This window comes from Haemorhous mexicanus, chromosome 19 (genome assembly GCF_027477595.1).
Source record: "Haemorhous mexicanus isolate bHaeMex1 chromosome 19, bHaeMex1.pri, whole genome shotgun sequence".
In the NCBI taxonomy this organism is placed as follows: domain Eukaryota; kingdom Metazoa; phylum Chordata; class Aves; order Passeriformes; family Fringillidae; genus Haemorhous; species Haemorhous mexicanus.
The window spans coordinates 6,791,831-6,815,819 of record NC_082359.1 but is presented as its reverse complement, the minus strand read 5'-3'; the positions used below and the strand labels follow the sequence as shown (position 1 = coordinate 6,815,819).

The 23,989-nt window shown below is 43.0% G+C and overlaps 1 protein-coding gene across 5 annotated transcripts in view; it reads left to right on the top strand.

Moving 5' to 3' along the window:
• ARVCF (ARVCF delta catenin family member) overlaps nucleotides 1-23,989 on the top strand; it is a 152,121-nt gene that overhangs the window by 115,963 nt on the left and 12,169 nt on the right. For all 5 annotated transcript variants that reach the window (XM_059863834.1, XM_059863832.1, XM_059863835.1 and 2 more), the window contains exons 9-14: nucleotides 17,102-17,229; nucleotides 18,155-18,305; nucleotides 19,665-19,857; nucleotides 21,015-21,126; nucleotides 21,713-21,803; nucleotides 22,850-22,903. In XM_059863834.1, the coding sequence (XP_059719817.1) occupies nucleotides 17,102-17,229; nucleotides 18,155-18,305; nucleotides 19,665-19,857; nucleotides 21,015-21,126; nucleotides 21,713-21,803; nucleotides 22,850-22,903 (729 nt within the window). The remainder of the gene's footprint in view (nucleotides 1-17,101; nucleotides 17,230-18,154; nucleotides 18,306-19,664; nucleotides 19,858-21,014; nucleotides 21,127-21,712; nucleotides 21,804-22,849; nucleotides 22,904-23,989) is intronic.

The following is a 23,989-nucleotide window of genomic DNA, read 5'->3' as shown; positions in this document are numbered from 1 at the left end:
TCCCCCTCCCCACTTTTAGGTCCTTTCACCTGTGGCTCTCAAGGAACTATAAAAAGACTCCAGTAGTCAGCTTCTAGCTCCTTCTTGCCTGAGGTTGACACCTAGGAATATAGATCTATTAGAATAACTAGTAGTATCTTCAGAAGACAGGAATCCCAGGTGGTAAATTCCTTTTCCAACTTGCTATGAGTTTGTGACCAACTGAAGTGCACAGAAAATTAGATGTAGGCATCTCAAACAGAAAGAGCCTATATATCCTTGCATAATAAAGTAGCACTTAAAAAACTAAACAGCAGGAGCTCCACTAGAGCACATGGTAATTACAGCAGCTCATAAGGAGATGGAGTGATCTGGAGCTTCAGCATTGCTACTGGCTTTCTGAGTGGCCTTAGGCTAAGTTAATAGCATTCAGTTGCTGGGGTTGTAGTGGACCTGTTCATGAAGAGCCTTCTATTTCCTCTGCTTTCACTGGAAGAATCACTTCACTAAAATAATAGCTAGAATAATTACCTTCACTAAAATAATTAGTGTTTTCACTGCTGCTTTGATAACCAATGCAAATGGAGTATATGTGGTATATTTGTAAAACCAGCAAAATTCTGGTGAAGTATGCTGTATCCCAGCTGTTGCTAGCAGTACAGTGATATAAAAATTAAATAAAAACATCATTTCAGTTAAAGGTGGATGGTAGAAGTTTGCCCTGGTGAGATACTGTTGGAATGGACTGAGGCATTCATGTGACAGAGAGAATTGTGCAAGTATGTAATACTGTGAATTGCTTTGCACTCTAATTATGCATATTACACTTAGAGTGGGTTTTTTTATTGAGAAGTTCAACTGCATTATTTATAATGCTTTGTATAGAAAGGTGTATACATAAAGCAGTGCACAACTGGAAACCTTGGTAAGTTTTACTGCCCAGCTGCATTTACTTCAGTTATAGCAGTGTGTACTCTCTGGCAATGCAGCATCTTAACTCTTCAACCACTGATTGATTGTATTTTCATGTCATTTCCACTTGGCTTGTATTTCTGATGAAGAATAGTTAATGTTTGAAAGCTACAGTTGCCAGTCATTTGTTTTTAATTTTCACAGCTTCTCCTGTACTGTTTGCCCTGCTGAGAATGGCAGATTCTCTTCCCTCCCCACATTTTAGCTTGTGTGTATGTTTTTGCATGTCCCATTTAGCATTTCTATTCTACAAGTAATTCTAATTGTTACTCTAAAATAGAATGCTTGTTATTACAGAGTATAGCTCATTATACAGATGCTGCTCCAGGACTGTTTATAAAATGAGAATGTGCCAAGAACGCCTGCCTGGAATAAAAGCAGGAGTTGATGGGAAGGGGCTTATCCCTCATAATTGTAGCTGCCTCAGTTTTGGGGCTCAGTCACTGCAGTGAAAGACTCACTCCATCCACCAATCCATCACTGTTGCATTATGTCAGCTTTTGCCATGCCACTTAGTTTCAGTTAAGAAACAATAACAATGAAATCTCTGAGTTCCCCCCCCTCCCTTTTAGCATAAGCGTAAAAAATGAGATTATCCTTTGAAGAGGGGTACAAATCTGAAAGTTGTCCTGGTTGCCCAGCCAGTATCACCAGGAAGCTCAGGGAAGAAGAACTCAGCTTCTCTCAGAATTTAGAGATGAAATTTCATGTCAAAATCAATTACAAAAACCTTGTTGGACGAAGTTACAGTTGTCTCTGGTGTCCATCAAAAGTACCGCAGCAAAGTTGTGCTGACGAAGCTGCTTGACAAGTTAAGAGAACTGCAGAAAGTTTCAGAAGAGCTGAGGCAGAAAAATGGTGCAATGTTGATTTAAATCCCTTTCCAGAAGTAGTGTGAGCAGAAGCAAAGGAGGTAGTTACAGCTCTGGGTGAGTGTTCTGAAGGCTTTAGGAGTAGCTGGAATGTGGATTTCTGAGAGCCCGAGGTGACTCGGTGCTTTCAGAACTCAGCACTAGACAGACATCACTCGAGTCTCACTGAAAGCATCTGTCCCATCTGGTAGCCTTCCACCCAAAGAAATGGAGGCTAATGCCATATAATTGGGGGTTGGAGGAGGTTTTGAAGGGTTCTTTATATCATTGAAGGATTTCAAGACCTGACTGGACAAAAGCATAATAGCTTGGTCTAATTTTGGCATTGAGCCTGCTTTGAGCAGGAAGCTGGCCCAGTTGATCTCCCATGTTCCCTTTATTAAGCCTAGTTGTTCTGTGTGACTCTCATTAACTGATTACAGAGTCAGCCAGGAAAAGTATGTCTGCATAAAACCAGCACATTTTCCAAAACAAACCACAGCTGGGGGATTAGGTGACTCGGATGAGAAGAAGAATGAGAAAGTTCATTTGCCCATGGTACCTGAGAAAGTAACATACATACAAAATTGAGTGTCTCAGGTTGCACCTAAAGATATGGCTTGTTTCAAAGAAAAATATATTTTTACTTATAATGTATACTTTACTGGTGCCAGCACAATAAACCATGGAATTCTCAGAACACTTGATAATCAGCCTTTGAGGATCTCCTTAGAACAGCTCATGATGGGGGAAAGAAAGGGGAATGAAAATTAGTTGTGTGATTCTGAACTAATTGCAAATTGTGGTACATTTTGCAGTTAGTTCAGCGATCAGGCAAGGAGACTTTCTTTACAGTGCAGCCAAGACAGGAAGGTACATGCATTTTTTCCACTTTTGCTTGAGCAGTATTGTAGTTAATGGACAGCTTTAATCATAGAGTTAATCTGGAAATTAAACCAAACTGCAATGTGAAATAACCTGGGCATTTTAAATTGCAGAAGCCACTGATGCTCATTAGTTGGGCTGAAGCTGCCATCATGTTTTGCAGAAAAGCAAATAAAGAGAATCAAAAAATTAAGACTTCTGGTTTTACAGCATTAATTTCCAGTGAGTGTACCTGCACAGCTGCTGCAGCCCTATTATCTGACTCATTACTCTGTAAACCACTGTGAGATATCTTGAATGTGAAAGCTGCTGTGTAAAGCCATATTTATTTCTGTAACCTCAAGTGCTCTGCACAGGCTTAAAAGCTCCCCCCCTTCTCCATCATGACAGGGGAATTACAGGACTTAATGTGCCATATACCTCTAACTGTGGATTGAAGAAAAATGACCTTGAACTGAGAGGCAGGCATTTTACATGGTAAAGCAGTCACTTAAATTTACCTGTCACCTAGAGGCAGGGGGAACCTTACCTCTGTATGGTTTAGAAAGCAATGTCAATCCAACTGCTGGTTGCTCTGAACCCACTGAGAGCTTGATTGCTGACCCAGGCATTTCCAGATGATCAGTGAGAATGTTGATCAGTATGTGGTAGAAAGGAGAGCATTTTTATTTCGGCCTCACAGACCATTAGTTTCAGCCCTGAATTTTCTGTGCCTTGATCACAAGGAAAATTGGAAGTCTGTAATAGCATGAAATGTTACTTGTCTGTGCAGGAATAGACTCTGGTTCAGGCAGATCTGGAAGGAGGCAATGTGGAGAGCAGTCCTTGCACCTCGTGCCCAGTTCATTCGTGTTTTGCACACCTTGCCATCTCTTTACTAAAAATCCTGTCGCTTTTTGTGGAGATGTCTAGAGCAACTTTGTGGGGTTTTTTACCAGTAGCCTTAGTAAAGAGTAAGTACCAACACACTGTGACAGTCCACTTGAGCAGGCCAGCTCAACATAAAAGCAAAACTGAACTCATGTGGGGAGGGAAAGAGGGTAGATGAAGCAAGTGGTGCAGTTAAAGGGCATTTCAATGGCACAGCTGGGAACAGAGATGAGATTTCCTGATTACTAAAGCAGTATCTTCCTAGCTTGCTCATGCTAGCCAGCCCACTCCATTTAGAGATGTCAGTTCTTGTCCCTCTCTTACAAAGCCAGGTATAATATTTAATCTAAAGATTTTTGTTTTGAGACTTCTAAAATCACAACCACCAAATCTGTAATCATGATTGAGCATTTAATTGCATTTTATCCTGCTGAGAGCGTAAAAATAATGAGCAAGAAAAACATCTCCAAAGACTCATTCAGAGTGTGAGGGGGCAAGAGGAAGGTGTAGAGAAAGGATCTGCCTTACCTGGAGTGTCCCCAGTGAACTTTAAACATTTAGGAAATTGGAAGGCTGCGTTCCTTGCAGATGCGGGTTTCCCACTTCCCTTTTGGGGCTACACGTTGAGCAATGAAACGAGAGAGCACACAAGGCAACCTGCAGATGTGTGAGAGAAGAGAGGAGTGGGAAGAATGACTGAGGTGTTGTGTTCTTGGCAGTGTGTTCAGAATTTCTCAAGGAATGAGAAACTGGGGGTGTCAGGAGCATGAGATCTAATCTCATTTATTCAATTACACGAGCACTGCTCCCAGCAGAGTATTTCAGGTTAGTGATAGTGTCCAAGTGTAAGACTTGGGAAATGCACATGTGATTTGGGTTTGGGCAGTTGTGCAAGGTTTTGCTTAATAGTTAAATTGTAACAAGCACATCCCTTCCAAATCCAACATGCCTCTTTGCTGAAAACACTGCTGAGATTAAACTCATGGACAGTAAACTGTATTGGCAGTTTTCTGGGTGGCTGGATCCTACTTTCCCTAAAACACTGAAAATTTGCTGCCAGTTGTTTCACTGAAGTCTGGAGACCTATTTCTAGATCAAGCTCTGTACTCATATGGCCCATGAGAAGCCATCAGGGCATTCATAACATTGCCTTACATGGAGAAATGGGTATAGGCCCTAATGTGATGGAAATCTCTACACTCCTGAGGAAGTATCTCTCCTTATTTACATTTATACTGACCTTTTCAGAGTTTTCTATAGGCATGAACAACCTCCACAGTAAAGGTCAGCTTCTGCTTAGAATCTTTTACATGGGTAATTTTAAGCTCAATTTTTAATTGCATAATATTACCATAAGAAAGCTGCATGGAAATTGAAAACTCTCCTAGACAAAGTGGCCGTTGGGTTGGGATCTTTTCACTGTTTTAAAGGCGATGAAGTGGTTTCAAAGAAGCTGTCAGAGTTGCTTTGTGGTAGTGGCTGCTGTGGCTTTGTTATAGAATTTCTCATATGATTTTCTGCTGCTTTATGAATGCAGGACATTGCTGTAGGGTGGTGAATATGGGGCAGGCTGCAGTTGGATGCTGTGTAATGTTCCCCTTTGCCTCTTGAAAAATGTCTCTGTGCTCCCTCTATTCACTGCAGCAAAGTATCTCATTCATTGCTACACACTAGGGCCCCAATCTCTTCTTTTACTTTTTAATTTGCAGATAGATTTATTTGTGGTTGTATTGTGTGTGTTTAGCCAGCTAAGACTTCAGGGAGCTACTTCTCTCCAGATCATGTTGCCTTACCTCCTACTTTAGTCCACCTTTAAGTTTTACAGCAAGATCTGTGTTTCCAGGAAATCTGTTATTCTATAGGCAGAGCTGGTTTTGTGTCAGTTCTGCCTGTGATTATCCAATATTCAGGCAGTGCACCGAACAGCAGGTGGCTTTACATTTAATAGAAACTTCCCTGGTTTTCCAGAAAGCTGCAGAGAATGGTTGGCAGGAAAAGGGAGAGGAGTACCTGTTCACTCAGTACTTTGATGTGGTATGTTCCAGTGTGTCCCAGTTTAAATGAGGGAGGAGCAGCGGCATCTTCTCTTGTCTCTCATCATCTGTAATCCTTGCCTGGATACAGTGCTTTGAGGATGAGTGCAGAATCTCTGTTCTTTGAGGCATTAATGTTTCTAGCTTACACTGAAATCCATGAGAATTAAGTACCCAAATATGGTACCTTTAAAAAGCTGGGCTGCAAGGTCTATTTTTTATTAGATAAGTTAAGGAAAACCTTTTGTGCAGCTTCCTCTCTGGTCTGACATTCATTTGACATTGAAAACATCAAATTCCTTTTCTTGGATGCTTGGGAGATACTTGCCTGACAGCAGCATAGTGACTGTAATTGAGACAGATTAGAGGCACTGGGCTGCCTTTGGGTGCATGAGGCAGCTTTCATGAAATGGAGAGAGGAATGGCAACACACTTTTGACTTTGGAAGCTGGAGCAGGAACTAATTAGCAGTTTCAGGACACAAACAGGATTGGAGGAAATGTTTGGGTTAGCGTATAATAAATTATTTATTAACATGGGGGAGTCTTTCCATATGTCAGTTGCTTATAAAATGCTTGTAAAGGCAAGATTGCAGGACTTTGCATTTAATGAACCAAGCAGGCTTCAGTCCCAGTGATTAGGAGCCGCTGACCTTTCATTTTTGCAGGCTGAGACTGGACCTGGTCGCCTCTGCTCAGCTTGGATTCTGCTAAGCTTCCCCCAAAAAAGATTAGTTGTTTATATCCAAATATTTCCTTCTTACTGGGATGTATTTTGAGATGTTTGATGTTTCTGTGAGGGTATATCCACTGGAGAATAGAAAAATGTATTCTGCCTTATTTGAGGAATTCAAGCTGTGGAGTTCTGCAGCCCTTCACTGCCTTAAGCAGACGATCCTCTAACAAGCAGCTGAATTGATATGAATAACCAAATACCTGTGTAATGGCTTATGACCATTTATGAGACTTTATATAAAAATCATGATGAGCAGTGGAAGTAAAAGAGGACTCAGTGAAGCATGAGTAACCCAGAAAAAAGCTTTCAGTTTGGTTTCTAAGCATATTTCAGTGTGCGTGAACTCTGGAAGATGTGGGGTTTTTTCTTGACGTTGTTTTTCCCTTGGCACTGAAGATAAAACGCAGACATGCTGTGAAGGGGAGAACCTGACAGGTGCCAGCCCGAGTGGAAACGCTGTCAGTCGATCCTCGTCTGTCCCAGCTCCGGCTCTGATCCACCCAAGCGCTTGTCAGGACCATGTGGGCTTTCAAACCCGAGCAGGAGGTCCCTCAGCAGCAGGAATGTTTTGAAGCACAGTCAGTGGAAACCCCCTAAGTCCCACATCTGACAAAGTAATCCTGTTTCTGTAAAGTCCCGAGTGATGGAGGATTTGGGTTTGCCTTGCTGGCTGGTTTTAGTGCCATCACCCCAGTGTGTAACAGCACAGAAGGGCTGACCACAGAAGGTGCTGTGGGTCCTCCCACACCTTGGCTCCCCGCAGACCTGGTGGAAACAGCATCTGTGGAGGTCTGGAGGAGTGTGGCTGCTGTGTCCAGGGAAAGCACTGGTCACTGCTGCAGCCACCCTGAGCCCAGCCTGGCTCCAGGACTGTGGCCGCTCCTTCCTTCGGCTCCAGCTCTGCGGAACCACCTCACAGCTCTGCACTCTGAGTGCTGCTTCTGCCTGGTGCTGGAGCCCACAGCTGTGCACTGCAGAGCCCTGTGGCCTCCTACACTCCACAGCCCCTCACAAGCTTTGGTCTACTGGGCTTTTGTGACGAGTCTGTCCTATGGGAGGGGAGGGCACTTGGTGGGACCATACCTGGCTCATGATCCAGCATGTTTCATACACTGTCTTGAAGACAGGAAAGAAGATACTTAGGGGTCTGCAGAGGTAAGAAAGCGTTTTCTCTGTGTTTTATACCTTTGTTGCATACCTCAGTACTGAATGTCAGAGAGTGTGTGGATATTTCAACTAAATATGCATTACCATGTAGGGTTTTTTATTTTGTCATGCAGCTGTCTGCTGGAGTGTTTCTACCCTTTGCTGTGCTTCTCTTGCTGGCATTTTATGACAGAAAGTTTATAAAGCTGTTCAATATCTCAACAGTTCTAAATAAAGTCAGAATCTTTTTAATAAAACAAATATGCTTAGGTGGCATCTGGAGCCAAGGACTAAAGCACGACTCCTTTTGCAGTAAGTTTTCCTCTGCAGACAGGTTTCTAGTGAGCTGGGAGGAAGCTAAAAAAGCTCGTTAGCTTCCTGGAGTAAAAGGAGCTGATTGGCACCTGGAACTGCAAAGCTGAGTTTTACAGGGGCTTGAGGCTAAAAAAGGGCAATTTGGAACATATGATCCTTGGTTAAACACACACTGAAGACCAGAGGAAAGAAAATGGTAGGCTCAGGCAGCCACAAGTTAAAGGAAGGAGTCCCTTTACAGTGCTGTGATTTTCAGTGATGACTCTAGTTCTCAGACATTTTTCTCTTATGAGGCTCTTGGAGTTGTTGATAAGATACTAACAGGAACACATTGTATTTTACTACTGGACATAGCTGTGGTGTAATTTTTTTTTTTTTTTTAATGGGCTTTCCTTCAGAGAATCACTCAGTATCTCTCTCTTTAATGAACACATTTTATACACTTAGCTCAAACCTGCTGATGGCTGGGTGGGACAGTTAGGCGTCTGCACTAGTAATGACAGTGAAAGAAGTTTCAGGTCTCCAGCTGCACCACATAGCAGCTGTGATCAGAAAGCTGTGTGTGGTTTACAGAGCTGTAGGTGAGGGTTGTAAGGAAAATGTTGTTGCCTACATTTGGTTGTTTCAGTTCAAGGAAAAGTCCCAGAAAACATGCATGTTCTGGCATGAATATTAATGCACACATTCACGAAAAAACACATCTGTTTATCTAATATGGAAAGTAATAATTTTCCTCACGTTCCCAATCCTCATTAGCTTTGTCAGCCATCTTTTTATTTATTTTGTTCCTTTGGGAAAGCTTAGCTAAATGGAAAAGGCTTGCAGTATGCTCCAAAAAGCAGTGGATTCAAGCCCAACTGAGGCAGAGAGTAAGCATGTTCAGGCCTAGAGATTCCTCTGCTTACAACCTTTCCCCATTAAGAAGAAAGGGCCACTTCCCACTTGGTTGTACCCAGATGAGGCATTCTGTAGTGTCACCTCATTACATTAGGGAGTGATCTTGGGCGATGTTATGGGTCTGGATTATTGTGGCATCCCCACATATTCTTGGCTGGAGTTTGCAGCTCTGAGGTCGTTAAGTTGACAGTTCCTGAGCCTCTCCACGTTTTCTACTGGTGTCACTGGCCCAGGCACCAGGAGCCAGATAAGCCAGGAGGGCTTGGCAGTGTTATCCTTTCTGGAGATAATTGTGCAATTCCTTGGAATTGCTTTCTCTGGCTAAAAAGGAGGAGTGACAAAATAGAGCTGTTTGGTGACACAACCAAGCAGACACCCTTTGGGGCATGTGGGTGGTCACCAAGCACTGCCATCTGGGTCCTTTCAGAGAGAAGAAAGAAAAGCAGTCCGTCATGTAATTCTGGACCCTTGGAGAGACAGGAGCAGACATATCAGAAGCACCCGTGGCCAATAGGAGCAGCAGCAGCACTGAGATCTAAAAGAATAAGAATTCATGTTTGACCTTGTCACTGTTGTTCGAATATCCCTGTGATGTAGCACACAGCATCTGGAAATTCAGGGTTTCCCTCCCAGGGAAACAAAACATGATCAATGACATGCTTGATATTGATCTTGTATGCATGGGCCGGGTTGCTGTCTGTTTAAGAAGCCCCCAGTGCAATGTACATCATCACTGTGCCCAGCTCCTTTCAGTATCAGCTGTTAGAGGTGTGAGCCCAACCAGGAAGCTTCAGGAAGGAGCTTCCCTAAAGGGAGCGGGCAGGATTGCTCATATCTAGGAGCATTGCTGCTCCCTTGGCATATTGATCTGCTGTCAGTGAGATCACCAGCCTGATAAGCATAATCAGTCTTTTGTCTTAAAACGCTGTAGTGTTTGAGGCAAGAGTAAGGGGCAGCCAGTAAGAGAGAATCCCCTAGAGAGTGTTCATCCCTAGCTTAGAGTCCTGGGTGTGCCTGAGCTGCCAGAAATTCCATACCCCAGCAGGGCTGCCAGTGTCACACTGTGAAACCCTGCAGAGCTGGCAGACCTTTGATGCAAATGAGTTTCGTACTCACTTCTGTATGTGAGCCAGGATTTTGAACCAAGTCCCGCTTGGAGATGTTGCAGTGGTGATGCAGGGCTTGGGCTGGATTCTGGGAGCTTGCAGACACCATGGTAAGCTGGTGGTGGGAAAAGAGAAGCCTGTCCTTCCAAACAGTTTGCATTTGGTATGTAGCTCACAGCCCAGAGATTCCAGTGTGTGCTCTGTGTGCAAGAGAGAGGGAGATGTTATTTAATGTTTGATTTTTAGATACAAACTGCATTTCAAAACAGATTTGCTTTTGGAATAATATGATTGTCCTGTTCTCTTTAAAAGAAGCTGCATTCAGTTATCACTGTGAAGTAAATAAAAATAACTTTGAATTAGAGAAGCTGGTGTGAGAGCAAATATTAACATTTCATGTACTCTACTGAGAGTCCCCAAGGTCAGAGGCAAGTCTTCTGGGACTGGGGTAAAGGAAGCTATTTACATGAACTCTCCATTTTAATCATGCAGCCAAAGGGCTTAACTGCAATCCAAAGCATTGTTGCTTGTAACAATGGTGTTTCTCAAAAGCAAACAAAAACTATTGCCAAAGGTGACCTAGAAATGCTTAAATGTGCTGCAGTTCACCCACGTGTCTCCTCTCCGTGCAGGTGCAGACCTTTAGCACCTCTCCCATCCCTGCATCAGCCTGGCTGCTCGGGATTCCCTGTGCTTTGGTGACAGCCCTGTGGGACAGAACATTCCCTGTTTGAACTAGTAGCTTGGGTAGTGCTCCAGTTATCTGCAGCAGCTTTGAGATTCTTATTATGTGTTGGTCCTCCAGAGCCTTTGCTACTGATTAGTGAGGAGAAAAGGCTGTTAATGGAACATCTCCATTTGCCAGGAGACTCAGCTGCATATGTTTGGAAAAAGACTTTGTATTGGGCACTGTGTCAAACGTTGTTGGGAGAAATGCTGCTTGCAGGTCCTTTGGAAAGGGAAAACAGTATTAGCTCTAAAATGTGTGGTCACAGAAAACACAAGTGCTAGAACTCATACAAGGTCAAAATGGGTTGTAATTGATTGAGACACTTCTTTGTTGAATTGCATATTCTTTGTATATGAAGTGGGATGTAACCAACCTTGTACAAGTCATTCTGCAAGAAGGTACTTTGATGACAGCTTGTGGAGCTTGGGAAATGTAAAGAGTGATAGAAATACAAAAGACAGTTTGCTTTCCCAGGCATCATTTCTTTCTCTTGCACTGCCTTGCCCTCCAACATTTCCTTTCCTCGCTGCCTTTCTGTCTTCAATGCAGTCACCCTAGCTCCCTGTGTTGGTTTTTTGCATACCTCACTCTTGGTAGTGCTGGTAACATTCCTATTACATCCTTTGGGCTGGGGGTTTGTTTGCTTCCCTTTTGGAGTAGTGTGCCCGTGCTGCTGTCATTGTGGGAGTACATGATAAGCTGGGAAGAGTTTACATCATTTTAGAACTGCTGTATGACTTAGTAGATTAGTTGGAAAGGTCACACAGTGTGGTGTTCGTTTCCTAAATAGAAAACTCTTCTTAAACATTCCCTCAAGCCTGATGCGAGTCTCGTGTGTCCCACATTATTCTGGTTGTCCTTTTCAATACTATTCAAAGGCTGTTCTGTCTGTCTTCAGAGCTGCTGCTTAGTGGTGGATGCTGCATTTGTGATTCAGTCTCTGCAGTAAGCTCAGTACCTGTCCTGACTTGTGCTGTACCTTGAAGTGAAAGCCACAGGGACTGTTCAGAACTTTCCACCTATTATTTCATCTTCATCTGTTGCAGAGTTTGCTGTGCCTCTGCTGTGTGACACTCAGTATTCTGCATGTATCTGCATCGAGCTGCATTCTCGGGCAGTTATGCCAAGCGTTTGGCTCTGCTGGAGCTGGCTGCGCTCGCGCTACTGCTAAGCCTTTCAATTAGAAGAATCTTGCAAGTTTATGTTGGCATTCAAGCTGCTCTGTGCACTGGGTGCTGAAGCACAGTGTACAGATGGAAGGGAGCTGATGGGTCAGGTTTTTTTAGGGATCTAATTACTGTTTTTATAAAAGTAACCAGCTGCCTCCCCCTGCCTTCCATGGGGCTTTTCATGTAGTCTGCTGTAAAACCACACTGCGGGGTAAGGGGTTCCTGGAAGGGGAGAATTGAACTGCAGGACTGATCTGCTGCTGAAGTGCACTGAAAACATTTTTGTAGCAAATACTTCTGAGCCCTGGTTTAGACCTTGCAGACAATGAACTGCACAGGCTGTGGTGAAGGTACCGGCCGGCTGTCAGCAGAGGGCAGGAGTCCAAGGGCTGCGGAGCTTTGCTTTTGTGCAGATTCTTAGTGTTCATTTCTTTTACTGTCTTGACTCTTTACTCTCTTTTTTTTTATTTTTTCTTTTGTTTTTGGCTTTTGGCTGATTGCTTCCTGGTTGCTGAGGGAGATGTTTTTTCACTGTGCAAAGTCTGTTTTCGAGTGACCTTGCAGAGGAGGTGCGGTCCGGGCTCCTCTCGCTCCATCTGCCGGCGCTGCAGGTGCGGCTCAGGGCGAGCCCAGCGGCCCCAGAGCTCCCAGTGCCGGCAGCCCCTCGGGGCTGTGGGCCGGGAATGCACCTCCTGCTGTAGTGGCAGCCCGAAAGGAGTCCAGGGGGTGCTTCATCTTCTGTCGGGAAGCAAAGTGCAGTAAGTGCGAATTGTGTCTGCACACTTCAAGAGTGAGTAGCTATCGGAGTTCACTTCAGTGATTCCACACACACACACACACCCCGGTTTAGGAGTTGCTTAGGTTTTTTCTACAGTGTTGCCAATCCTTCAGCTTCCTATGAAAATTGAAATTTGACAGTTGTTTTAAACATCAGTTCAGAGGTTTTGTGTGGATAGAAAGTGAAGCAGAGTGTTTCTGCTGTTAGAGCAGGAGATTCCTCATCTGTCCAGCATCCACATGTGTATAATTTCCCATGCCTGTGGTGGGAGAATAAATCCTAAATGGAATGGGTGGTGAAGGGGAATAGGTTTAGCAGCCTTGTTCCAAAAAGAGTTGTCTGAATTTGGGATTAGGCGAGTGTATCAGAGATAGGCACCTGGTGCAGTATCTTATGTTATTGCCAGGATGTAGCTAAGTATAGGCACAGGATCAGCATTGCCAAGATGAAAGCAAATAGTTTTGTGGAGGAGATAATCCAGGAGCTGCTGCATCATTCTTAGCATGGGGACTGAGGGCTGAAGGGATGGAGATGGCTAATCAGACCCAGCTAATTTCCTCAGGTGTTTTCCATTCAGGATTCAAATTGCTGTCTGTGCTGTCACTGTTCTCTGGGCAGATAATCTACTTGCCACATCCTGTCCTGGTAATGTGAACTTCATACAGAAGTAGTCCCATTTACCAATTCTGAGCAGCTCTGCTGCAAAAAAGCTCATCTTCCTATTTCTCAGAAAGATGAGACTGCAGTGTGTTGGAGATGACTCTAATATGGAAGATACTCCTCTGTGGCACGTTCTTCTTGTTGCAGGAATGCTTACACACTGCAAAAGGTCTGATGCTCACAGTGACGTGACTGTCCAAGGCATTTCTCTGAAAGCCAAAAGCTAATACAGTGAACTTGTTTACTTTGCTTTCTGCAGTGAAAGAAGCAATAAATTACTTATCTCCATGCTTTTCCAGGAGGAAACAGTGTAGATTGCAACTCAGCACAAATCCATAACCAATGGAAAAATCTCATTTATTCCAGGAAGATTATCTTTTTACGGGCAGTGCTACATCTGGGCTATAATTAAAACAGCTTTTTAAAGAAAAAAGAAAAACAGTGGATGTTTTTATCGTTTGATGTATTCTCTATCACTAATGACTCTCTTTTCTCATTTCTTCTATCCATTTTTAAATGGGTGTAAGGAGTTAGCTGCATATTGCATAAAAGTAGCATTACCTGAAAAAAATAATTAAGATGATCTTGAAATTAAGGAAATCAGTTTTGAAAAGAAGCAAGTGCTTAATGGAGGTGAGACCAGCTGTGCTTCCCAGGTACGTGCTTGGAAAAATGTACAAGGCCTTCATGCAACACTGGTAGGAAATTCATAATAATAATTCAGACAAATTGCAACCTATAAATAGCAGAGCTGGATTCATTAGGACAGGAGGCAGATGGGGAAAATCTAAAACTTGTTTGTTTCTTTTTAAGGCACTATAATGCTTATGAAAAGTGTCAGCTTGCTGTCAGAGAGGGAATACCCTCCAGTGCAGCAGCAACTTTATTGTTATTAGTTTTTCATGCCTGCTAATGAGCAGCCTCCATGAGGGGCATTCTTGGTACTTGGCTTTAGAAGCTCCTGCTGCTTTTCCATGGCATACCCAGGCTGACCCAGATGAGCTGCAGTGCTGGGAGAGGAGCAAGGGAGGCAGGAGGGAGGACAGAGTTCTGTGAGGTACGTAGCACTCACTGGCACTGTTTGAGACAGGTGCCAGTAGGGCAGAGGCATACATGTAGTTGAAAAGGGAGGGATGTGGAGTGAGGTGGGAATCATCCACCACCTGCTAAGGAGTTGTACCCCAAAGCAGGAAGGTACTGGTGGTTGGTAGAGAAAATGCTGTGCATTATTGAAGAGAGAAGGTGAGGGCATTTTTGAGATGCTCTTACAGTAGTAAGTAGGAAAAAGGAGATGCTTTCATGCATGGAGAGAGGTAATGACAGAGAACGGGTGAGAGGTGCGTGACTGGAATGCAGCTGTGGCCACCGGAGGGGAGCAGAGGTGAGGGGGTTGGAGCATCTCAGCATTCACACACAGCAAGGTGCTGAGGAAGGAAGTGTGTCCAGTCAAAAAGGAATGTACAGACTGACAGAAAGGGCACATCACAGACTGCATTTAAATAACAGGACAGAGTAACAGTGTGGGGCTGTTTCCAAGTGTGCCAAAATTACAACTGGGTACTTGTAAACAGAAGACTGGCTGAACAATTGCATCCTCTTGAACCACAGGCAAGTCTGAGCTCAGATACAGCAGCAGAAAATGTTCTGTATGAATATTATCTGTTAATGAACCTGCCTTCATCTCTTCTGCTGATCTGATTTACATTTCAGCAAAGCTTCCTTAAAAGATAACAGTGTCAAAATTCCAGCAGGCTATCCTAAGAGATTTTTAAGTATTAGTGTTCAGGAAAGGAACACCAGGCACTTATCAGCAGTGTTTTTTCTTGAGAAGTTCTTAGGTTGCCAATTCACCTTGTGAAGTGGCAGGGGAAAAGGGTGATATGAAGGTCGTATTGGAGTCAGATAATCACAGACTTATTCAAGGAATGGAGTAAAGCTGTACAACTGTTCATGCTTCATGGCTTAAGTAATGATAGTTTTTCCTCAGCATTCAGTATAGAGGGCAATGATCCCAGCGCAAGGGGAGGACACTGGAGAAGAGGAAAGTCAGTGGTATGGATTGGCAGGATGCCTTTGGGGGTTGCCATCTGTTGTGTTTGCACGTATCCCTAGGGTGTCATGTGTAGCAGGCAAGTGGTGGCATTGAAACGAGACACGGACATGGAATGGAGCAGGTTGAGTATCCAGTCACTGGAGAAGGACCCCAGGCGTGCTGGGATGCACATGGGAGGCTGAGCACGGAAAGTATGAACCAGAACATGGATCTCATGGATCCTCATGCATAGATGGGATTTTTGGTATGGAACAGACCTTGGCTGATGGTGTTTGCTTGCTTTCAGTGGGATAAGCACCCGCTGTACAACCAGGGGGTTAACACAGCTTGTGTTTGTAGACAGTGTAAACAGGGTTTAGAGTGCTGAGTTCTAAGATCTTGACTCAAAAAGCCACGCAGCCATATGAAGGATGTGGAGAAATAGTTTCATTTAAAATCAAGGCTCTTATTTCAGGAAGCCTTTAGCAACAGGGAAGAAAAAGAAAAAATATATCTGTCCACTGGATAGGACAGCATTGCTCAAAGATGTCCAGAATATGATAATCTGTGATGTGTGCATGAGAGATGGGTGACTTTGAAGAGAAAGTGCTGAAGAGAGAAAGTGATTTGTGTTTGGAGGTTTCCTGTCTTACTAGTGGAAAACTTGCTTTGAATTATGCTATAATTCTAGGACAGCACTTGTTATGTGAAGAACGTTCTTTTCGTGCATACAAATAATAAAAATCATTTTGCTCAAAACAAGCTTGAAATTGCCTCTTTGCTCAGGCTTCTTCACACCTTTATGCTTTCTTTGATGTCATGTTTTTCTAGAAGTCCTCTCCTAGGCAATGCTTGCTGCATTACCTGATGCTTACTTACTGCAGACATCCCAAAGGCCACCAGCCTACTACAGTGACTGCAGATGAGTCACATTGACCAGAGCTTGCTTGTGCCCTCGTGCACTCACAAAGGCAGTTTAGGGGTTTAGTTTTTTTGTTCACATAACCTGAACAGCACTTTGAGATGGTTTGTCTGGCCAGTCCTTTAAGCAGATGCTTGGCGTACTCTGCCCTTATTGATGCAGTGTGTCATGCTACACTTAGTGAAGGAAGATAGATAAAAATTGCTTCAAATTGTTCAGCAGTTTGGAGTGATGGAGTTCTTGCCTAAGATCCTTTTAAGGTGGGTAGATGCATAAATACTAATCCTATGGATGAGGAAGTCAGGACACGATGGTAATGTCAGTTACTCAGCATCACAAAAGGAAATCCTTGGCAGAGCTGGGAATAGCTCTAATTCCTGTCATGCTGAAACTGCACAGCTGATACAGCGACTCTGGGGATCTGCAGTGAACAGATGTGGCTGTCACAGTCTCCCAGTGTGGGACAATGCTGGTATATTTCTGTGCTGAATATTTGAACTAGAGTCAGTGTTCCTCCTTGCCACTCACACTTGGGGGTTCTGGTCACTTTGACATCCTGCCTCCTCCTTCTGTCCCCTAGGTGTGTGCAGGGTGTGGCTGGCAGGATGGTATAGCTCACTCTGTTTGGTCCTGCTCTTTGTGTCTCTAAAAGTATTGAGAGATATTTGAACAAGGACAGGAGTGCAAGGTGAATTTACAGCCCAGTCTAGAGATGCAAAGTAATAATTGTTGCAGGCAAAAATTGTCTCTTGTCACCACCTGCATGCTGGGCGGTTTATAGCATAGCACAGATTCCAGAAAGAATTGTCAACCTTAAGACAATTGACAACCTTAAGGTGTTGCCGTCTCCACCATTTCCAATAACTGTGTATAGAGTGTCTTGGATGTGACAGAAGCTCTTCTTTCTGTGTTGTCACAGCTATCAGTTGTTATCTTAGGTTATTAAATAGGGGTATATGTTTGTTTATACATTGTGTTCTCTGCTTCTCTTACTTCTGTTCTCCCCTTGCCCCACCTGCAGGCTTTGAATTATTGTACCAGCCAGATGTGGTCCGACTGTACCTCTCCATCCTCACAGAAAGTCAGAACTTCAACACTCTGGAAGCTGCAGCAGGAGCTTTGCAGAACCTTAGTGCTGGCAACTGGACAGTGAGTGCAGTCTTCAGTCTTTTTTGTTTCCTTTGTGTAAGTAAAGAATAAGGGGATGTCCCATTGTAGGTGCGCTGTTACTCTGTACATTTGTAGCTCCTTTAAAAACGAAGGAGGTGGGAATGTCAAGAAAATTATTTGCTTATTGAACGCATTTTGCATCTTCTGGGCTGGTGATGTTTACATAGTGGAACTATGCTCAGTTCTACCACTTCAGCCACGTAAGCAAAGCTTTGTCCATTCAGAAAAGCCTGGTATTAGATAGTTAAGTGTTCTGAATACTTAATTTGTTGGATTGACAGTTTGCTGAGGAAACTGCACTCCAAAGTGTCCCCTAATATCCTCTGTGAAGCATCCCCAGGGCTAATCAGGCAGTTCTCACAAAGATTTGCCTGATTACTTCTAGAACTGCTCACCAAAGTGGGACTGAAAGCAGCCTGAGGTTTGGCAGGGTGGTGTTTCACAGCTGCCTGCCAGCTTATTTTAAATAATACGTGTTTGTTTGAAAAACAATCATGGAACAGAATAAAACCATTAAATTGGAGGAGGAGGAGGAAGATAACAGATGCTTTAGATGCTTTAGTGTTTCCTCCAAGTGACCTCTTTTTTCCTAATCCAGAGGGATGTGTTTTCACACCAAGGTGTGTACAGAACAGATGCTGGCAGATGATGCTTCTTCCTTCTGTTCCTGCCCTCTTTCCCCAGAAGCTGTAGGATGAACTCATACACCCTTTCTTCCTTGGTTCTTGGTAAACTTGAATGAAGGGTTAAGGCAATGAGATAAATCAGCACGCACAACCTGATTGGTCTTTGCAGAGATAAAATGGGTTACAGCACTGAAGGAAATGCCAGGGGCAAGGAAAGAGCGGGTATATGAACTCACAGTACTTGGTGTTGTTTCTTTTCCCTCGTGTGTCCTGATCAGTGGTCCACGTACATCCGTGCGACGGTGCGGAAGGAGAGGGGGCTGCCAGTGCTCGTGGAGCTGCTCCAGTCCGACTCAGACAAGGTTGTGAGGGCTGTGTCCATTGCCCTGAGAAACCTTTCCATGGATCGTCGCAATAAAGATCTCATAGGTATCTTCTGAACTTCTCTAACCAGCCTGGGAGCTTGGAGACCCTTGAGAGACCTGGGGTTTTGTCCCTTGTGCTGAGGATTTGTTCTCTCTGCAGTTGCCATCCATACTATCTGGGATTGCGCTGTAGCCGCCAAGTGGTGAGCTGTCAGCTCAGAATGTATTTGCAGCCCTCTCAGACAAGCTGTGGCTTGAGGGAGATCCTTAACTTGGGAGAACCATTAGGTATACCTTTTTGCAGGAGAGGAGTGTGTGTAGATGTGCAGAGGGCTGGATAGGTTAAGAGGTTTCTTGTCTGTTCCTTAGCTCTGGCTGTTACGGGACTTGTGCTCATAGATGTTGTTCCTTAGGCCTGCTTGCTGCTCAAATTAGAGTGGGAGTCTGGCCTTTGTTATGCTGAGCTAGCCTGGGGGAGTGCAGGGAGCTTTAAAGTTGTACCTTTGGTTTTTTGCTTCCTCCTTCCTTTCTCATCCTTTTGCCTGGTGGTTACTTGTAGAAGCTGGACACTAAACAACTTAATATTTTTCAAGCTGGTGTTCAGCACTGCTTTAGCTCCTATCCAAAGTGGTAAATAACATTCACCTGCCCATAAGCAGGAATCTTGAAAGATTCAGCTGAGTTTTTTTCCTCTAGATGACTTCTGAATTTAACTAAGGTATTTGTTTAAATTCTAGCCTTGTCAGGCCAGGAAGTACTGGTGACATGTTTAGGGCCATTACTGGAGTTGATACTGGCAAATAGCAAGGTGGGATTGTATGTTAATATGTCAGGTTCTCATTTTAATAGTTCAGAGGTGTAGCCAGGCAAATGGTACTGATGGATACCTGGGAATGATAAAGTCCAGATTCCCTGTTTTTTTCTCAAGTACTATACATGGAGAAGGCTAACTGCACCCAGGAGGAAACTCTCTTTTACCTTTGTTGGAGAAGGTTAATAAATGCATGGCTGCACACCTTGCCCCAGAAGGCCTATTAGGAGGCTAAGTTGAGTAAACCATGTGCGTGTATTAGCATGAATACCTGGCATTAGCAGCTACTGAGTGCTTTTTTGCCTCAGGCTTTGCAAAATATGATAGATGTTGGCTGTAAAATTCTCAGTAAAAATGCCTTTTTTCTCTCCTCAATACCTTTCAGAATCCATGATGAAGGAATTTATCTTAGCTTTATCAGTTGTCAATCGCCTTGAAATAATGAATGAATGAATGATAAATACTCTGTGAAGTTACAGTCTTGTGGTTTAAAACACATGCATTATAAAGGATTTTTTCCAACATAGCAAACACCATTGACTTTTATCATTCAGGATGGGAAGCTGAAATGATTATTAGGGCTGCCTAATGGTATCTCTTCCCCTTATCTAGGTAGTTACGCCATGGGTGAGCTGGTAAGAAATTTGCCCAGCAGGCAGCAGAGATCTGCAAAGAACCTGGAAGAGGACACTGTGGTTGCAGTGTTGAATACCATCCATGAAATCATTACTGACAGCTCAGAAAATGCAAGGTCTCTGATCCAGACACAGGGCATTCAGAAGCTGGTAGCTATCAGCAAGTCAAGGTAAGTGGCAGTTGAAAGTAAAATGCATAAGAACTCCTTGCAAATATGAAAATGTCACTATGAGCAGCAGCTTTTGCTTTGTGGAAGTATTGGAGCATCCCAGCCTTTCAGAGCTGTAATTTCAGCAGTTAATATAAACAAAGTAAAGCCAGCCAGCACCTTTAAAAGGTACTTGATGAAAAAGGTTAATTGTGAGTCACTTCAGTCGTGTTAAGACATGCTGTCTCCTTGTCCAAGTCATCTTAGCACCATATATACACCTACCAGGCAGCATTTGCAGTGAAACCATGATCTTTAGTTGTAGTTTGGAAGGCCTTTTTTCTGTGGCAGTGTTCCACTGCTGGAATGCCAGTGATGAAATCTGTTTCTTTTAAGTGAAATGGTTAATGATGTGTGGTAAGTGTTCTGGCCAAAGGGCTGCTGGTGGTGATTTAATTTTCTTCCATTTAAAAACTTTGTTCTGACTGCTGTAGAGGAAACTTTGTTTTGTGTAGTTCATGTTGTTAGACATTGTAGGTGTGTTTGCTGCAGACTTCTGGGAGAGTGGCTGAAGTAGCCTTCTTGGGTTGTATTGTTACAAAATAGGAGAGCAACCAAAAATCTAGGCCTGTTTTATATTATAAAAGGTGTCTGTGTACTGACTTAGTAAAGAGTAGATAAAATTTCATTTTTGATTTAAAAACAGCTTACTTTTTTTGCTGACTGAAATTAATGTGTATGTAAGGTGTTTTAAACCATGGAGCAACTTCATTGAATTGTGAGGAATAGATGTACATTAGGATGAAGGTTTGAAAAGTGGCTTAGAACATTTTTTTGGTTTGGGTTTTTTTTTCCCTGAGTAAATCCAGGCAGAATGGAATATGTCTGTTCTTTTTTATGACAGCTACAAGACAAAAGTGTAACCAGGGCTTCTGACCTGATCTGACAGTGCTTATCCAACAATACATGTGAAAACACAGAAATGTGCAAAATTCATAAGATTTCCATTTCTGTTTTTGTCAGCAAATACCTATAGATATTAAGAGGTCACTGAATGATTTAACATACATCCCATTACTTATAGGTTCAAATAATAGCTGTGTGGACTATTAGGAATTAACATACAAATAGTTAGACATTGCTTGATACTTAAACTGTCATTTTATCTTGCAAATCAGCCAGTCTCCCAGAGAAACAAAAGCAGCATCTCACATTCTTCAGATGATCTGGAGCTATAAAGAACTACGAAACGCCCTTCAGAAGGATGGGTGGAACAAGTCACACTTTCAGGTAAAGGTCTTAAATAAGTTCTGGAAATGCCTGAGTGAGATGTCCTTGCTTAGGCCAACCTTGCAGTCTGTAGATCTTCGTTTTCACTTCTGTTCTTCCGGGTGAGAGCTCAGTGGATTGTACCCTACTCAGTAACACCATCCTGCATAGAGTTGCTGGCTGTGCTTTGCTGTGGTCTGTGGAATGTAGCTCCTTAGGTTTGGGGAATTTGCCATCCTCTATAGCCCAAATGCCCTGATTTACTGGTGGAAGAATTAGCATGTCTTGTCTTAGTTTGTTTCCTTTGAAATGTTCTGTACAGCAGCCTAGGGCAGCCACCTCTGCTTGACATGCAGCCTCCTCATGTTTTCTTGTGGAAGGCTTTTGCTTCTTTCACAGGGCAACAGTGCTGCCATTGAGAAAACAGGGAGAAAATTCCTCCCACCAAATCTATGTGAAAATAAAAAATACTCTAGTTCCATATTATCAACAGAAGGGGGGGCTTAAGTGCATTCCATAATCTTTCTCTGTGCTGTTGGTTCATTTATTTGTATTGTTCAGTTTCCATGAGTAGCAATTTGGTGTTTGTGTGGGTTTTGTCTTGTAGTCTGTTTCTGCAGCTCCAAAGGGCTCCAAAGGTACTGCTGGCAGGTCTGGCTATGATGACAGCACTTTGCCTCTGGTGGATAAAAGTCAAGGTCAGTTCTTCTCTTTATCACTTGTCATATAGTGCTTTACTGGTTTTCTGGATTGGCTGTGACTGGGTTACAGCACAAGGGGGTAAAAATTAATTATTCATTGTGATTTTTACCCCACAGTCTCAAAATAATCAATCCCTATTACCTGGAGATGGACAGAATTTCTTTCCTTACAAAATGTACACTGCTGATACTGTTTTCTCTACTTGGATGAGTGTTATCAGTTTGATCTTCCTGCAAGTGGGGTCGACCTTACTGGAGTCTTTCCATTTTTTAAATAAATGTGCCCATTTTGGCACAGCCTCTTCCTCTACCATGCAGGACTTTTTTATTGGAGATGAGCTTATTCAAGCTCCAGCTAATTCTGTCTGTGCTTTTTCATGAGGCACAGCCACACCAACACCAATTTAGTACCAGCTTTGATTTCACCATGATTGCTGTGTCTCTGAGCCTGGCTCTGGTTGCTAAGAGCAGGATTTGCCTGGTGCACTTGCTCTGGTTTAACTGAGGTTACTGCAGAAACAACAGCCCCACACTCTCCTGCCTGTTTCTACCTTTCCCTATCTTTGATCAAACCTGGCACATGATGGAGACAGAGGATGATTTGGGTCAGCTTGCTGATGTGACAGGAAACTTTTTTTTGTGGATTAGTTTTCTGTTGGCTCAGCAGGCTGCTGGGTTGGCTGGTGTGCCATGAGAAGCTGCATCCTTGCTTATTTTCTTTCTCTTTTACTCTGGAGAGACCAAAGAGAAGCTTGTTAATTGTGGTAGGTAGTCCAAAGCAGAACTGTGGTTTCTGTTGGAGAGAGAAAGCCCTGTATTACAGGGCCAAAGCAGAAAATACATGGATTACATGTGCTCTCTGGAGAATTTGATTCAGACTTCCCTTTCTGAATGGATAACAATTGAATAGTTTGGGAATTTTTTCACAATAATCTCTGCATTCAGTACTTTATCAACCTCTCTGGTTTTGGGACTAACTCAGAACTACCAGGTTTGAGAAAAGCAAATGTACCTCAAGTTGTTCCAATGCTTCTGTTTTCTAGATAATGAGAAGTCTGGGAGTCGTGATATGATACCTATGGATGAACTTGGCCCAGGTAAATTCAGTCATAGATCAAAAACTCTGTCTGTTCCAATAGAGCACACTGTCACTCACATGAAAGTTCAACTATTTCTCTAGGAGATATTATTTCAGATGGATAAAGCTGACATTTAAAACAGAACATCACCTCACAAAAGATTGGTTGTTGTCTTTTTTTTCTTTGTATACATGTAGAGTGTCACACCAATTTCCCCCACTACTTTATGCATATATTGGAGGTACACTGACCCAGCTTTCATTCTGCTCTTTGGTCCCTGAGGCAGCTGCATTCCCTATTACAGATCTGGAAGTCTCCAAGATTCTGAAAGAAAGAGTTGAAAATTTGCTTCAATGTATTGCTTGTGTTTAAATGTGTTCTGCCTTGTTTTTGTAGGCAAAACCAAAAATAGGTTAGTGTGTGTGATATTCATGACTCTACTTTCCATTTACCTGCATCTAATCAAGCCTGGCTTTTCCTCTAGGCTGAGAAGAGCCGCTGACTGTCAGTGATGTGCTTTGAGACTGATAAGCTCTGTAGTGTTAAACTTTTATGGGTTTTTTTTTTCTTTACCAAGGTATATAAAGGTGTTGTGTGGTCTCTTGAGAATTTGCACCTATTTAAATGCACCTATATGAATGCCTCCAGATCAAACAGTTTGGTACACTGCTATTAGTTACTGATTGAATAAAATAGCAAGTTAGAGCCAAGAAAAAGCCAAGCATGTTCAGAAAGTAAAAGAACAGGTATATATTACCTTTTGTATTCTTGGAAAAATGAGATGCCACCTGCCATGAATCAACTGTCCATATGTATTTTGCCTTAGGGAACACTGAAACATTTGTTCTCACAATGGAAGAAAATCTCTTCATAGAGAATTGCCTGGCAGGAATAGCTGTGTGCTGGCAGGTGCTGCAGAATGGGCAGTGCTGATTGTTTATAGTCTCAGTATTAATTGCTGCCTTATGCTCTCAGGAGTTACTGGTACAGCCCTGAGTACAAAACAAAATGCAAATTTACAGCATATGTACAGCATCAGGCAGATTCTCTGGGCCATGCTGTTCTCCAGTCTTTTTATCACCTTTAGAAGATGAGATCTGTCAG